Raw genomic sequence first — 17,415 nt, 5'->3', positions numbered from 1 at the left:
TGAGCCACCCAGGCGCCCCCATTCATCTTCTTTAGTGAAGATTTGGTTTAGTGCAAATCTCTGCCCATTTGGGGCGTTTCTTTGTTTAAAGCTGAGACTCAAGAGTTTGTGTACAGCCTATAACCATCTTACCAAATAAGTGATTTGCAAATATCTTCCCCAGGTATGTGGCTTCACTTTTTATTTTTCAAGTGTCTTTAGCAAAGCAAAAGTGACCAACTGTATTCAGATATACATACATACACACCTCTCCAGGGTGGAGGCTTTGTCAATTTCTCCTTGAAGTTTTGACAACTTCTGATATGTTAACCTGATGAATTGAACTTTCATATCTTTATATCATGATCCTTCTCTACCCAGTAGTGGTTTTTGCCTAAAAGTCGAGAGCTAACCATCTACATAGAAATATAGCCCTGCATATTATAAAGGTTGTAAATATGCCAACTTTGTATCTATATATATGTATATTGTATATGTATATATGTATATATGTATATAAATATACACATATTTATATATATATATAAACAATTTAAATTGTAGTTTCAAACAGGGAAGGAGCTGTTACATTTGAGCACTTTGCCAGGTATTTAAAGGCTTTGAATTCCCTCCTACCACTCAAACCTTTGTGAAACATTTTCCACATGTTACTAGAAATAATACCTAGTCAAATTCCAACAGATAGCAATAGACAACTCTGAATTAAATGTTGATAAATGGGATCCCAGAATTGTCACATTCAATAATTCAAGCCAAACATCCTGCTGAAAGTAACTAAACAGACTGAGCAAAGGAAACAAAACTCTTGAATGCATCGAACACCTAAGAGGATATTTAGAAAGCCACAGGCTCCAGTGAGAGGAGGATTAGAGTTCAGAGAGGTGAACCATAGCCTCTAGAAGACTTACACAACACTACCCACGACGTCCACCTAATGGGTATCTGCACAACACCCCACTCAGCAACAGCAGAATATACACCATTATCTAACACGTGTGGACCATGAGTAGACCACGTACAAGGCCACAAAAAATGTCTCAAAACATTTAAAAGAATTGAAATAATGCAAAGTATGGGGGTTTTTTTTGACCACAATAAAATTAAATTAGAAAAATCAACAACAGAAGAAAAAATTGGGAGCTACCCAAATATATGGAAAATTAAAAAAAAAAAACCACTTTTAAATTAACCCATGAGCCAAAGAAGAAATTATAGATGAAATGAGAAAATATTCAGGTGAACCGAATGCAAATGAAAATACAACATATCAGCTAATTTATGGAATGCAGCTAAAACAAACAGCACATGAGGGAAAACATAAAGGCTTGTATTCTAGAAAACAAGGAGGATCTCAAGTCAATAACCTAAGCTTTCCTGTTGAGAAACAGGAGGGAGAGGACTGCTTCCGGGTTACTGGATGACCTTGAGCTCTCAGGAGCGAGGCAGTGGTTCTCTGGGGCCTGTGGGGCCTGTGTGATGCCCACAGAGGTGGAGCTCTGTTCCTCCTAAACTCAGTGGTCAGACCTGTGCATGTCTCAGCATTTCTGTGCGACTGACCCACCTGTAACCCACGGCCACCATTCCGGTTCCAAGGCTGCATCTTTCCTCTGGACTGGTGACTGGGTTTGTCAGTGTTTGCTCCTGGGCCTGCTTCTAGCTGGATTTGAATCCTTGCTCTGTGACAGATGACTCCCCAGATGCAGCCCTCAGTCTCTGCAGTCACTGGGGCCTTGGGCAAGTTGTCACTGACTGGGTGCATGGGGATGCATTGCAGGAAGCAGAAGAATGAAAGAAGTTATTTTGTGTAACCACTAACACAAAGAAAGTTGACAGAGCTACATGATCATTGGGAGGGAAGTATCAAGACAGCAATTAATGCTAGAAATAACATCTGTCAATTCCTAAAGAGAAAGTAAAATGTTACCAAGAAGAAATTCAATTAGAAATTTGTATGCTTCCATTGATGTGGCCTCAAAATGGTAAAATGGCTTATTTAAAAAAAATTTTTTTTAATGTTAATTTTTGAGAGAGTGAGCATGAGTGGGGAAGGGTAGAGAGTGAGAGGGAGACACAGAATCTGAAGCAGGCTCTAGGCTCCCAGATGTCAACACAGAGCCTGACGCGGGGCTCGAACCCACAAACCATGAGATCATGACCGGAGCTGAAGTCAGACGCTTAACTGACTGAACCACCCAGGTGCTCCTGGCTTATTTATTTAATTTTTAATGTTTATTTTTGATAGGGAGAGAGACAGAGCATGAGCTGTGGAAGGGTAGAAAGAGGGAAACACAGAATCTGAAGCAGGCTCCAGGCTCCAAGCTGTCAGCACAGAGCCCAATGTGGGGCTCGAACTCATGAGCTGAGAGATCATGACCTGAGCTGAAGTCGGACGCTTAACCGACTGAGCCACCCAACCACCCCTGGCTTATTTTTTTAAAGAAGGATAAAAATTGATTAAGCTGCAAGGAGAAATAGAAAAAGCCACAACTGGTGGGAGGTATTAAAACAACTTTCTATCACAACAATAGAACAAGAAGACAACACAATGGAGAGAAAATATTTGAACAACAAATTAACAAATTTGACCTAATGGACATAGATGGGATACTATATCCAACAACCTCCAGTTACAAATTCTTTTCAAGTACATGGATAATGCTTAGAAAAACCACATCATGAGTCATAAAATGAGCTTCAACAAATTTCAAAGGGCTGAAATCTTTCAGAAAATATTTTCTGACTACCATAAAAGAGCTAAAAATCTATAATAGTCCATAACTAGATAACCCCTAATGTTTGGAAATTAAGCAGCAGGATTTAAAATAACTCTTAGGTCAAAGAAGGAGTCACAATGGAAGTTAGAAAATATTTGGGATAGAATGATAATAAATGTATGAAATATTAAAACGTGGGGGTATAGCTAATGCTGTGCTTACAGGGAAATTTACAGCCATAAATATGTAGAATTTAAAAAAAGAAAGGCTGAAAGTCAGTGATCTAAGCTAGAAGATCTAAACTAGATCTAAACTAGAAGAACCTTAGTTGAACCAAGGTACTAGTTGTTTTGGTTCACTGAGGTGGTGTATTCGTGTGTCTTTTACGTGTATTTGAGGTTCGTCCCTGGGGGAGCCCTCAAAGAGAACAATGTGGAAGTCTCATTCTGAAAGGCAAACACTTCCTGGCATCTGTCTGTCCAGTCTCCACCTGCCACGAGTGGATGTAAAAGCTTCTATGTAGCAGCGTGGAGGGTGCAAGAAAGGCCCCTCCAACACATATGCATGATTGGGGGTGGGCATATGAATTTTTGGGTATAAAGCAGTGGGAGTATGGCATAGGAGCATCTAAACTCAGCGCAGTGAAGAAACAGTGTGGGGTCATGAAGTTCAGAGAGACTGGCCACATGGCCTCTAAATGGGGGACAACTATGTTCCCCTGGGCTAAGGATGCGCTCAGTAGGGCATCAGCCATGAGTATGACCATGCGTGCCTGCTCTGTGCCTGGGGGTCAGGGACTTACATGGTGTGTAGAGGAGAGAGTGGTGGCCAATACCTGTAATGTCACCTTGCTCCTCCTAACCATTTATCAACATTCTTCAGAAAGCACAGAGCATCCTTGCCTACCATTCCCTCTATAACCTAGGCCTGTCTGAAATGACTTCGCCTGGTCACCCAGTTACGGAAACACCTTTGCAAATACCTAGTTTCAGCCAGTTCTGCTCCCCCAACTCTGCTTTGCCCTCTCTCCTAATACACACACTCACACCCATCCCATGTCCCTCTCCCCCCATTGTAAAGGACTAACTGCACTGTAATAATGGAGTCAAAACAGGTTACAATGAAGAACAAGATGAGAAATCCTGTGTACTCCAAAGCCACCTCCAACCTCAGTGCAAACTGGTAAGATTGGCCCCTCTCCCCAGCACTGCCCACACGACCTGTCTGCCTCCTCTGTGGCTGGGGGTGTTAAAAGAAATCTCTTCCTTCCTTCAACTCCCTCCTCCCGACACCTGATACTATCCAAGGGCCAGCCAGAATGGGCTTGTCTTTAAAAGTGGAATATTGATTGGGGGGGGGGCGATTACCACATTTAGCAAACGAACACATAGGACTCCCAGATAAATTTGAACTTCAGAGAAACCACAAATAATTTTTCAAGTGTGTCCCAATTTTATACTAAAATGTGATTTGTTTCTCTGAAATTTGAATGTAACTCAGCATCTAGTGTTGTTTCTGGAAACCCTAATTATAGGAGAGAAGGGGTCGGAATCAGGGAGGAGGAGGAGTCAGGAGATTTTTCATCTTCTCCTGGAACTAAAGGTTTGCTTGGAAGCAACCCGCTAAGTGGTGTCTCCTGGACAGCCAACTCCCTGGGGATCTGGGAGCAGAGACCTGTCCTTCTGGGGGCCCCTTGCCAGGCACAGGGTCCCGACTTGAGCAGTTGGCCTAGCCAGTAGGTTCGGGGCCTCCTGGTGGCCCCATCCCCCCCTTGTGAGGGCAGCACATCCCTCCCCCCACCCAAGTGTAGGCTGAAGACATGGGTAGTGTAGTCAAGGTAACAAACAAACGCAGGCATGGTGTGCAAAATACACAGACATTTCAACTTTAATAAGTTATAAAATCAAGAAGCCAAACTTTTCTATACAGAAAACAAATACGTTGATTGCTGTGATGGATAAGATAAAATGCTGTGATTTGAGTTCAGCACCATGATGATTTTTCGTGTGGCGGCTGCCTGGCTACATAGTCATCATGCTTCACCTGATAGAGACTGCTGCTGAGCACCATGTATAGACTCCAAACAAACAACCTTAAAATACAAACAAAAGGCTTATACAGGAAATTCCATGGGTTTTCCAAAAGGAGTAGATCAGAGAGCCAAGTCCCCAAACCCCAGCAGGTTGTCTCCCCACAAACGTAGTTTTCTGGAGCCGCAGTCAGAGGGGACCTCTGAGTTCTCAGCGTGCTGTTCCAGAATGCCAGCTAGGAAATCTTCTTGGCCTGCAGGCTGCGGGAGCCCCCCAACATGGATGCTGGCTCTGAAAGGTCATGGGACTGTGGCTAAGCTGGCTCTCCGACTGGTCCCAAGCTCAGTGGAGATGAGTTTCTCGAAGTCTGGTAAACCTTGTGTTCCTTAGACAGAGAGACCCCTGAGGACTGTCTAGTTCTAGAGAGCCCTGTGGGTATATGACCCCAGGTACTGAGTATCACATGGGGTGGTGGCCATGCCGGCCTACAGTTCCCAGGGGGGCATGTCCCTCCTTCCAGAAGAAGACAGGTACCCTGGGGGTGTCCCACCTGGGGCCTCTCCCCAAAGGCTTCCAGTCCCCGAGACATGCAGCCCTGCTTTGTTGGGATCTGGGAATGGACTGTTCCCATCCTGAGGCCCCCAGGCTGGGTAAACTGAGTGATACTCTCTGGTGAGGGTCAGTCACCCTGAATTTCCTCTGTATCCCAGGACAGACCCAAGCAAGAGCTACCCAGTCCTTCAGCCTGTGAGTAATAGCACCAGCTGCCAGGGGTCAACCAGTGAGAGAAAACTGAGACACCCCTTTCCTGATTATAGAGAGACAGGATTGCAAAAGTACGTTACACCACATATGTCAAAGAGGTGATACCGTGAGAGATCTCCAAGAATGTTTTCTCCAGTTTGCTTCTTAGAAGCCAGCAAGCTCCTCTGAGACACCAGCACATGCAGGAGTATGTGTGGGACAAGATGGCAGAGAGGAGGGAGGCGGCTGGCACAGGCGGGGGTTGGGGAGGCTAGTTACTGCCAGTCAGAAGATAGGCATCATCCCAAATATCGCTCTCACTGGTTCCTACACCCTCACTTTGGCCCTAGATCACACACAGACAGACACCCGCACGCGTGCACAGAATCAAACATACCTAGCACCTCAGACTCAGTATAAGTAGCCATCATGGTATTCTCCTGAACCTCAGTGTTCTCATCCATAAAATGGGGAACGAAACAGAAAAGAGCTCTCTAAAATCTATGACTGGTGAGAATACAAAGGCTCTAGAACCTTCCTAGACATAAAAAGCTTCAGAATCATGTGTCAGGCTTGGCCCAGCTAAGCAGCTGAAGTGCCCCCTGGGTCTCATAATTTGGGGAAGTTTAAGCAAGCCACATGTTCACAAAATATCAATGCAGGGAGAGGTAAAAATTAGTCGCCATCCTCCCGTCCACCTTCCCCCTCCCTTCCTGCTTCTCTCAATTCACATCTTGCTCACAAAGCACCGTTATGCTGAAAAGAGAAGTTGTCAAAGCTTAGGAGCAGCACAAGATAAAGCAGGCTCTCCCCACCCCCCACCCCGTGCTTCTCATGGGAGGCCAAATCTTACAGTTCACTGCTGGAACTGCCAAGGAATGGAGCAGGGCGAGACAGAGCAAGGCCACCTCCCCCCCCCCCCCCCCCCGCCCCATCCCTGCAGGCAATAGAAGCTGGCCTTCGTCTTTAGGAGCAAACCTGAGCAGGCAGAGCACCATCTCAGAACCCAGAGCACAGCCACTCCCCTTCTCTCCCCTCTGGGAAAGTTGCTGGACTATCCAGCAGAGCGCATGCCCTCCTCATTCTTCCAACGCACTTGGGGAGGGAGAGCCTCCCCTGGGGAGCCCCGGGGCCAAGGCCAGTCTGGCCAAGAGGCAGCACGCAGGCCGGGTGAGCCGATAGGAAAGAGGCCTGGGAGAGCCGGAGAGTGCACCCTGCGGTCTTCTCCTCCTGTAGGAAAGGCAGCCCACTGTTCAGATCAAGTCCAGTTAGTTACAGGATTCTCCGTACCTTCTGGGGAAGAAGCAGACAGCTTCGCAGCTCAGGGTGGGCTGAGTCAGACACAGTGCCTGAGCGCCAGTCGGGCCAGATGGCTTTCCTTCCTTAAGTCGTTACTTCGAGAGACTGCGTCTGGCCGAGCCTGGAGACCAGAGGCTGCAGCCTGGTGGCTCTAGACCCTAAAAGACCTTCCAGAAGTCCCCCGCCCCCCGGAAATATTTTGGGTTGAACTTTTAGGATTGAGGATTTCGCATGCAAATCTAGACTTCTACTGAAAGCACCCTATCTGGCCCCAGGAGCCTGCGGTCACAGAGGCAGCAGTGGCTGGAACCCAAAAGCAGCACTAGTGGGGTGCAGCTCTCAGGTTGGTCACAGTTCCCCATGGGCTGCCACACTCATCCTCGACACCTGCCCGGCCCTTGACGTCACGAACTTTCAAGTTCACGGCCTCCACTTCATTGTGCTCATCTCAGTGACTGGTCAATTAGTAAACAAATCACTGTTTCTCCTAATAAGAGTTCCCCATGGGGCTTGTGCCTCGGTCTGGGGATTGGTAGGAAATGTTCCTGCAGAACATTTCTCCAGAATGTTCTCCAGAAGGGCTGTCACCACCAAGGACAGGAAGATTCCCAATCACTGCTCAGAAACTTGGGGCACGTGTTTCCTCTCCCCGCTCCACACCCAACCCCAGGACAGGACTTAGAACATTCCAGAGCTGGGACACAAACACATGCGTGAACCTAGCTGCCCCGCGCTCACAACCACATGTATAGATGTTTATGTCATTCTCCTCTTTGTTTTCTTAAAACCTGTTGGAATCAGACATTTTCACTTCCTCTCCACGATCTGCCATCCCATGGAATATAATCTATAAGCAAGAAAAAAAATGCTATTGATGCTATCTTTCCATTTTATTAGAACTTCCCGAGCATCTCTTTCTTCCTCATCTCATCGATGAGCTCTTGGATTCTCTGGTTTCTGGTCTTTTCATACGGGCTCGGTCGTCGAGGGATCAGGTTGGGTGGCTGGCCTTCCTCATCCAGGCCGTTGATTTTGTAGGGCACGTCAACTGCGTTGGTGTCTGGGTGATCCTCAGTGCCGTTGGCGCTGGAGGTGTTGAGGGGCACCTGCAAGGGTGTGCCCGGCGGAGGCCGCACCTCCATGACGAGGGTGGGCACCGGGAGGGTGGGCACGAGGTCTTCAATGTCGTTGTTCTTCCCAGGTGGCAGCTCCGCCCTGTCATCCACATCGGTGAGGTTGTCGTGCAGGTTACAGGATCTGCAGCACAGCCTGTTGTAGCCTGGGATGGAGCAATAGCGCGACAAGACTTCCATCCTACAGAACATTGACTTGTCGCCTTGGCAGCGGGCCTCTGAAAGAGAAAAGCGGGAAGCACATAACCAAAGGACAGGATAAGGTGGGGGGGCCTCGTTCCCCCCAGGGGAAGCAGGAGGAGGCGTTTGAAAGAGCCCAGAGACAGCACAGAGGCAAGCGAGCTCACGCGGAAAGTGCGTGTGGTCCTGATGTCAGCAGCGCTGCAGCAGAGCGCGGCCACACAAGCTGTGAGCGGTGCTCCCTGCCTCCAGGCAGGCCCCTGGGGTTTTCTGTATCTCTTAGAGTCCCAGACAGAAATGAGGCCTGGGGAGTGATTCCTGTGAAAGAATGGGACTGCATCAGGTTAATCTCTGACATCCCACTGGTAACCCCAATGAGATCCTGTGGCGGAGGTCGGCCCTGCAGTCATCTCTAGGCCGTTGACTATGACAAAATTGAAACTGAGGGGACCGATTTCTAAAACCCGATAGAACAAATCCAAGAGACTTGGCGGCAGCCTCACCACATTTCCTGCACAATATGTTCCCATCCTCACCCAAACCTGTCTGGGCTTTCTTCCCCTTGCCTCAACTTACCCACCAGCCTCATGTCTCTTCACTGCTGCCTCCATCGCACAGCCCCGCCACCCTGGGCTCCTGGCCATCCCCCAACAGACTGCTCCAAAACCCGGTCCTTTCACACAGGCTCGTCCTCCTGCCCGGTGTGTCCTTTCCTTTCCTTTCCTTCCCGCCCAAGAAGCCGGCCACCGCGGTCTAGCCTCTATAGAGGGCAGTGTCTCTCCCTGCACAGCTGTTTTCTTCCTGGCTGGGCTCCAACTGTCTGCAGCTGTATCACAGTTGACCCTTGAACTACGTGGGGGTTAGGGGTGCCACCCCACCCCCACCCACACAGTTGGAAATCCACATACAACATCTGACTGGCCCCAAACTTAACTACTAGCCGTCTACTTTGCCCAGGAGCCTTCCCGACCACACAAACAGCAGGGTGGACACAGATTTTGTATGATATATGTAGTGTATACTGTATCCTCATAATAAAGTAAGCCAGAGAAGAGAAAATGTTATTAAGGAAATCGTAAGGCAGAGAAACACACATTTAGGGTGCTGTGCTGTATTTATCAAAAAAATCCCATGTGTAAGTGGACTGGTGAATTTCAAACCCGTGTGGTTCAAGGTCAGCTGTTGTTCTACCCACACAACCCCTCCTACCCTTGTTCTTGCTCTTACTCTCTCCCCCGTCTTCTTCCCAAATTCCTTCCCCTCCTCCCTCTCCCTCACCACCTCACTCCACAGAATTTGAGAGGATTTGCAGGAATTCATTCAACATGAAAGAATAAGTCATTATGACAACATAACAGGGAATAGCAGATCGGTGTAAATTCCTGATCCCTGGCCTCACTGGGCCCACCTGCCTACTTGTGTCTCTCTGTTAAGCCACCCTCTGAGCCCCCCGCCCCCCACCCCCGCAGTGAGCATCTCAAACCTTTCCCTCACAACCTCTGCCGCATTCCTCTTTCTCTCCCTCTCCCTCCTTGACCTTGTCTCCTAGAAAGGAAGTGGGGAGGAAAGAGGGAAGGACAAAGGGAAGGAAGAGGCAGCCATGGGTAGAAACCACATCTGATGCAGTTACTCTGTGCACCAACACGGGGCACTGTCTACACCCACGTCTGTGACTCTGCTAGCCCACAGAAACTTCTCGCAGTAACAGATAAGCAGGTCCTCTCCCATTCAGGAGGTTCTGATGGTGCCCACTGCCTGCCCATTGTTCCAGCCTATAATTTCCCCTTCCAGGCTGGTGACCCACCTGACCGGACACCAACCCCAAATTCCTGGAGCTTCAGACTCTCGGATACGACTGCCTATAGGACAGCCCCCTAACCCCTGTGGTCCCAAATGTGCCTGAGACTCCACATGCCCAGTGCAACCCCAGGGCCTTGGCTGGCACCACCTGTCTCAGAGAATGGCCTTTCCAGGGCATAAGCCGAACCCCAGGCACACCCCGTCTGTTCACCCCCAAGTCTGTTGGTATTTCCTCCTAGACACTCTCAGGTGTGTCCATTTCCCCTCTCTCCCACCTCCATGGGTCAAGCTGCTTTGCCTCTTGTCTGCACTGTGGTAAGAGCCTCCTTTCTGCTGACCTATCTCAATTCTTTCTCCTTTTTGTTCACTATCCTGCTCTTGTCAGAATGCTGTTTTTCAACTGAAGGTGTGACCATGTCACTGTCCTGATTGAAGTCCCTGCATTGCCCCTCATTGATTTTAGGGTGAGGACCTGTCTCCTTCACCTCTCCAGCTTCACTCAGGCCTTGACCCCCTACATTATACTGGGCTCCCCCTGGCCACAGGGCCTTTGCACATACTGTGGCCACGCCCTCTGTCTTCCTTCAGTTGCTCTCCTCTCCTCCTCTAGGCTCAGCTGAAACACATCTCCGGGCAAGAATCACCTGCCCTCCCTTGGGAAGTTCTCTCCCTCCCAACACTCTATCCCAGTTGGCAAGTTCACATTTAGTTGTCAGATAAGGTGTCTGTCACCTGTTTTCATTATCCAGTAAGTTCCACAGGACAGAGCCCCAAGCTATATTTAGATGCCTCTCTAGCCCCAGAGCCTAGACCAGTGAATCGGACAATGCAGAAATATATCAATCTGAAAAAAGACACACGTGAATAACTGAGGAAGTCCAAAACAGGGAAATTATGGATTTTAAAATAGTAACATGATAGGCATGAAGAACACAGAGAGGCACATGCCACCAGAGGTGGACCCAACTTTGACTCTAACCTTCTGAGTGGCCCAAATCAGGAGGAAATGTGCCAGACTGCGTGATGCACAAGGTGAAAGAGGTAAACACAGATCAGCTGTTCAGGAAGAGCTTTGGCCTTCCCAACCTAGAGAGCCAGAAGCAGGCTCAAGATGTGGAGGGGGAAAGGCAGGTGGCCTCGTGCTAAGGGCCGATTCCAGAAATCACGTGAGAAGATCCTGGGATGCTCAGATAAAATCTTACAGATGCCCAGTGTATGAGACAGAGGAAATTGGAGTGGTCCTGTTTGAAGCTCGGGAGTGCTTGGAGCCCCACCTGGCCCCTTCCCCACCCCCTGACCCTTCTCCCCTTTCTGGCAGCCACCAGGTGTAAAAACCACTGATCACAGCCCTCCAGAGACACAGCGAGACTTCTGACAAGGCAGGGGGTGGTGTCCTCCCACCCCTGGCTTTGGCTGTCCAACCCGGCTGGACATGGTGGGGGCAGGGGCCTCGACAAACACAGATGGAGCTAGGCCTGGTGATGCTGCCGGGAGTGGGGCCACCCTGGCCCCACAGCAGCACCCTCCCCTGTCACCTGTGCCGCCTTCTTCACATAAATGACTTAAGCCTCCCCCTCACTTCTCTCCCCCCAGGCTGAGATCCTGGGAAACCAGCATCCCCTCTGTAGAGGGCAGGGGTCAGCCAGCTACTCCCACGGTCCAAGTGGGTGCCTCCACCTGGTTTTGTACATAAGGTTTAACCATTACTGTCTGGCCTTTCAGAGAAAAGTTTGCCGACCTGTGGTCGGGAGCTCAGCAGCCTCCCAGTGCCCGAGTCAGAGCCTCACACAGAAAGCACTGGACAGATGTCCCTGAGTGAATGGACGATTTGGAACTAACAGGCAGGTGACAGCTGGGGGGCCAAGGGTCCCCGTCTCCAGGGCGCCTCCCTTCACCTGCCCTACAGGTTGGACTTCTATGTCTATTTTCCTCTGCACGGTGGCTGCATTACTTTAAGTTTTTAAAAATGAAGATAATGAATGAATAAAGAGTTAAGAAAGCCACAGGCCAGGAGTTTGGCTATGCTAATATTACCCTAGAAACTTTTTCAAAATAATCATTCCCATTTTTTTTGAAGTTTATTCATTTTGAGAGAGACAGTACACACACAAGTGGGGAAGGGTCAGAGAAAGAGGGAGAGAGAGAATCCCAAGTGGGCTTCATGCTGTCAGTGCACAGCCCGACACAGGGTTCGAACCCATGAACTGTGAGATCATGACCTGAGCTGAAATCAAGAGTCGGATACTTAACTGACTGAGCCACCCAGGTGCCCCCTGCCCCTGCTGAACCATTCTGTTTTAAGATTTATTTATTTTTGAGAGAGACAGTGCAAGCGGGGGAGCGGCAGAGAGGAGAGAGAGAATCCTAAGCAGGCTCCACGCTGTCAGCAGAGAGCCCAATGTGGGACTCAAACTCACAAACCCTGGGATCATGACCTGAGCTGAAATCAAGAGTCGGACACCCAACCGACTGAGCCACCCAGGTGCCAATCATTCTTAAAAGGATGCCAACAGTTTTATCACTGAGCAGACAGCCCTCTGAGATGAGGGGAAGTACACCACCAAAGGGCCCATGATGTGGCCCGAGGCACTGACCGGCAAAGCATCTGTACTACATCAAGAATAAGATTCCGGTGTCCTAGTACCTGGTCTTCAGCCATTTCCGGTAGCAATGAATTGGCAAGACCTATTGCCTTCCAGCCAACAACAAACCATTGAGAGTAAACCCCTTGTCATACACTGAAGCCATTTGTGGGCCATTCCCACCAATCTTGGCTCCAGCCAAATCCTGCCTGTGTTTCCTCCTTTAAATTAATGTCTTTTTTTTCTTTAACTTAACATTTATTTTAGAAGAAAACCTTACACTACCACCATTCACGGGCAAGTAGCAGTGATCAATAAAGGTGACCCTAATTAGGAAAACAAACTTTTCACCCGAAGTTTAATTCCTCAAATGGCAAGGGAGACCCTCTCGCCTGCACAGCTCCGGGCTGCAGAGAGCGAGCAAGTGTGAGGGGGGTGCCAGCGTCGTGAAGGGTGAAGGGAACTAGGAAGGGGCTGTTCAGAGGCGGGGGGATTCAGGCCACATTTACGCACCCTCTGAATTAAACCTCCCTGTGTCCCACGCTTCGGGAAAGGCTAGGATGGAGAAAACCTGGTTCTCTCTTTTTCTCAATTGAGCCTCATGCAGCATTTCCCCATCCAAAAAGGTCGTGCCACAGGGTACAGGAGCGTGGGCCCCCCGGCAGGGCCCTCACGCACCACGACTGTCCCTGGTGTGGTCCCCTGGGCTGTCGGTGGCCTGCCTGCAGCTCTGGCCTGGAAGCCCCTTCCACGGGGATTCCTCCTGAACCATCTGGGAAGGGACACTGCGTGGACGCGGCTCTCTCAGACGAAGTTGTGTCTCTCAAGGTCTTGTGTCTCTGGAGCTGGGATTCCTTTCAGTGACCAGAGCTCTGGGCAGAGTGAATTCAGCCACGCTACCGCGACCTGCACTGGCAGGCTGGCCCCCCGGGACCTGGCCCTGTGACTCCAAGACTGTTTCCATGACACCGGGTGGCCCCATGTCATCCTTTCTCAGGATCTCCCTCCTCTGTGGCACGGGATCCCCTCCATAGGAGAGGGAAGAGAGAGAAGCCCGCTGATAGGAGGTCCCTGTTGGACCCCGACCTGCTGTCTGGCCCTTGTCAGAGGTGAGCCAATGCACCAGGCCCTGCAGCTTCTGACGCGAGGCCTGTGGAGACGCGGGCGGGCATGGCTAAGCACAGGCCAGGTGCCCGGAGCTGCCGCTGCCTGGCCCTTCTCCCGCCCCATGCCCCCGACCTGGGCCAGATGGGCACCTCTCCCTCCCTGAACAGGTGGCAGTGGCCCAATGGTGGCTTGGGGGGCGGTGACCTGGGCCAGCACTATCTGGGCTACTGACCCCACATTCCCACTCCACTGATCCCAGAGGTAGGGGAAACCCACCCCGGGACCCTTTCCCAATGGTGAAAAACTTCCATCTGTGGGGAGAGAACCCAGACGTTCCCTCAAAGGGGCTCATTCAGCACGAATGAGTCGAAAGTCAAAATCATAGTGGAGTGTCTTCATGGGCTGCTGTCACATTTTGAAAAATGCCTGGGGACAGGGGTATGCACCTCAGTGGGGGAGGGACCCTACATATCCACATTGGGCAGGGGGATGGGGGGTGGCGGGAGTCACTGGAAGCGGAAACCCGGTCACTAATGCGACAGAAGGGTCCCCGCAGGTCTGCCAGCGCCGTCAGCTATGGAGGCGAAGAGAAGGAGCCAGCAGCGTGCCAAACCCAAGCACCCAGTTTCACTGAACTTTTATTGAGTTTATTTGTGGGATGCATGACAGGAAAGTCTTTCCATCATTAGTGAGGAGAAAAGGTCATTTCCACAGTCACTTTGGCACACACTAAACTTTGTCTCATAAAAAAACCAGAAAAGCGACGACAATGGAGCCTATGTTAATTACGTCATTGGATACATACAAAACACTAATAAAATATCCCTGATAAACCAAAGTGCATATAGACAGAGAGCACAATGCCCAGGACCGTATTGCACCTTCCCAGAGTCAGAGTCACTCGCGTGGCCTAGTCAAAGTTGGAAGTTAACAGTCGTGAGAATTAGTACGCGTTACACACCGAGTATGTACATAACAGTAGTTGGAGCCGGGGAGGAGGCTGGGTGCTGGTCCCAGGGATGCCATTAGCAGGTGGCAGGGGGGCTGGGGCGGGGGCGCTACACGGGTCACACCAGGGGCCGGGCGCGCTGCCTTCTGGGTAAGGCAGCACTGGGGGAGCGCCCGGGATAGGGGTGGGGGGCTCAGCAAACAGTCAGTGCCGACTGGCCGCATGGCCTCAGAGTGGGTCTCTTCTCTGCAGTGTTGGCTGGAGCCAGCACACCTGGGTCCCCTGCACAGGACGCCAGGGCCAGAGGGGAGTCAGGCCCTCTGGGTTGGGAAACCTTACTCTGGGCGAAAAGTGGATGAGCGGGACTGCCTCCCCCTGGGCCTGCCACTGCCTGCTTCCTATACCTGGATCCCGTCCCCGCTCTGAAGCTGGACTTAGCAGCCAAATCTGTTACCTTTCAACTTTAAGGCATTTTCTACATAGTTTTATCTAAGCAAAAAAGCAATAAAAATTGAGGTAATTCTGTAGTTGTTCACACTGGTAGGTGGCCGCATCCACATCAGTTTCTCTCTCTCTCTCTCTCTCTCTCAACCTCTCTCTCAATCTCTCACCTCTATGGATGGGGTCATGTGTGCACGATGAGAAAAGGCCATTGGAGCTAATGGACAGAGAATGGAAGGGGCGGTGTGTCCCAGTGTTCCACTGGAGGGACACGTTCCCCGCCGTCTCTGTTTAACCCGAACCCGCGAGGGGATGGGGCTCAGGGAGAGGGGTGGCCAAGGGCTGTGTAAGTTGGACGCAAAGGCCACAGGAAGCAGGCCACAGTCACACAAGTCAGGAGGACACACTCAGCACAGGGTCAGCAGCAGCAGCAACAGCAGAGGCGGCCGGGAAGCTCCCGACGCGCCCCCGGAATCTCAGGGCCGGGCCACCCAGCTCAGCGGCACAAAACACGCCCCAGAGCCCCTCTGGCCTCGCCTCGCTGGTGGGCGGTGTTTGAAAGGGGACCGGTGGGCTTGCCCCTTGACTTCTGACCTGCAGCTCCAGCTTGCAGGGATGTGGCCCCGAGACGTGGTCACCAAATGGTCACATTTGCACTCTGGCCTCTGGCCCCTCCAGCACCAAGACAGATCTTTGCCCCTTTACACGCCATCACCAACCAGGTCCCGGCCCCCCCACAAGAGGCCAGTTGCCCTGGGGCCACGCCTCTGCAGAGGCGGGCCCTCCCGGCCAGGCAGCCGGCTGGGCGGCTCCAAAGGAGACTGCCGAGCACAGAGGCCCGGAGAAATCAGATTCAACCGAGAGAGCGCTCAGGAAGAGTCAGGGAAGTTTTCCATAGAAAGAGAGGAGGGGAGCCCACGGCAAGCTCCACAGGGCGCAGGGCATGCACTGGAGGGCAGAGGCAGAGTTATAAACGGGCCGGTTACTTGACGAGGTCTTCTGGACTGGAGAGTCGGGGTCCGGTCGGGACAGCCACTGAACCACGTAGCTCTTCTTGGAAGGATCAGAGATGTTTCCTAGAGGGAAGAGGAGGGGCTGTGGCTGCCGTGGCCCCACGCTGGGCTGCACGGTCACCCCAGGCAAGAGACGCTCCATAGCCCTAGGCATCCAGGGCCCTGACACCCTAGCTCGGCATTCAAAGACCCCTCAGACAGATGGGCTCTAGCCACCCAGTCCTCCTGCTCGTCCCCACCCCCCACCGTGCCTCCTGAGTCTCAGCTACAACCTAGCACCAAGGCTCTGCCACACCTCCTTATTGCTGCATTGCTCCCAGCCGCCCCACCTGGCCTGCCTCCCAGGAACATGGGGAGTAGGTGAATCCTGGATCTATCCCCCTGCCCAGCTGGGTGGGCACATCTGACCTCCCTGAATGCCCTCCTTTGTAGATGGGATTCATGGTGGGGTCTACGGCTTGAGCTATTTCTGGGACCAAAAGAGGTGACGCACATGGCACTTGGCAAGGTGTCTGCATGCAGATGGTGTTCTGGTTGTTCAGAGGGCACTAGGCACCCCCAGTTTCCATGGGTACCCCCTACTCCCATAGGCAGCCCTGCTCACATGGGCATGGGTGCCACATCTGGCTGAGCCCCACTGTGTGGTCACCATGAATCTGCTTCTGTCTCCCAGACCAACGGGGAGTGCCAGCAAGGAAGGCATGGCAGAGTCCCTTCCATTTCTAACTGGGGAACGATCCCTGCGCTGGCCTGGGAGGGCTCAGCTTCTCCTTCCAGTTCACAGATGCTGAGTCTGGCCAGTTGTGGGGAGAGGTGCCTTCGCCTGGACCAGCCCCCCTCACCCGGGACCCGCTGTACACTGGGGGCTGGGATGGGGGGCTTACGGGGACAGGGGCCCAGCCGGCAGATCCTGGCTGTCTCAGGCCGTTCCTCCTGGCAGACCCCGAAGTTGTCATCCGCCGTTCGGCAGAGCACTGGCCGCTCCTGGGTACCATTGCCACAGGTCACAGAGCACTGCAGGTGGAGAGTCACCAGTCAGGGCCCCCAACCCATGGTTGGCTGGGCCTGAAAGAGCTCCCCACACATGTAACCCTGTAACACGCGGAAGGTGGTGAGGGGCAGAGGGTAGAGGATGTGTCAGAGGCCTGTCCTGCCTTGTCCAGCCTCCAGCAGCCACCTCCATCTCTGGAGGCTCCACCACCCTGCTTGGGGGCAGGCCAGCAGAAGCCATCACACCCAGACTCCTGGCTTGGCTCACAGCTCGGCCCAGCCTGGCCCAGGGAGAATTCTCAAGTCCTCACCTTGTGTGGGGAGACGGGCTGACACGGCCGACCCAGATTGCTCAAACCCTACAGAGTGCCAAGGAAGGCCTGCTTTCAGGACTGGCACTTGAGAAGCTCTGGGGAACCAAGTTCATGGAGTG

The 17,415-nt window shown here is 51.6% G+C and overlaps 1 protein-coding gene across 1 annotated transcript in view; it reads right to left on the bottom strand.

Moving 5' to 3' along the window:
- Nucleotides 1-4,576: 4,576 nt before the first annotated feature.
- ADAMTS2 (ADAM metallopeptidase with thrombospondin type 1 motif 2) overlaps nt 4,577-17,415 on the bottom strand; it is a 245,145-nt gene continuing 232,306 nt past the window's right edge. The window contains exons 20-22 of the mRNA XM_023254116.2: nt 16,877-17,006; nt 15,966-16,055; nt 4,577-8,138 (exon numbers count right to left, since the gene is read on the bottom strand). Coding sequence (XP_023109884.2) covers nt 7,681-8,138; nt 15,966-16,055; nt 16,877-17,006 — 678 coding nt within the window. The 3' untranslated portion in view covers nt 4,577-7,680. The remainder of the gene's footprint in view (nt 8,139-15,965; nt 16,056-16,876; nt 17,007-17,415) is intronic.

Source organism: Felis catus, chromosome A1, assembly GCF_018350175.1.
Source record: "Felis catus isolate Fca126 chromosome A1, F.catus_Fca126_mat1.0, whole genome shotgun sequence".
Lineage (NCBI taxonomy): Eukaryota > Metazoa > Chordata > Mammalia > Carnivora > Felidae > Felis > Felis catus.
This window is presented reverse-complemented; position numbering and strand designations above follow the sequence as displayed.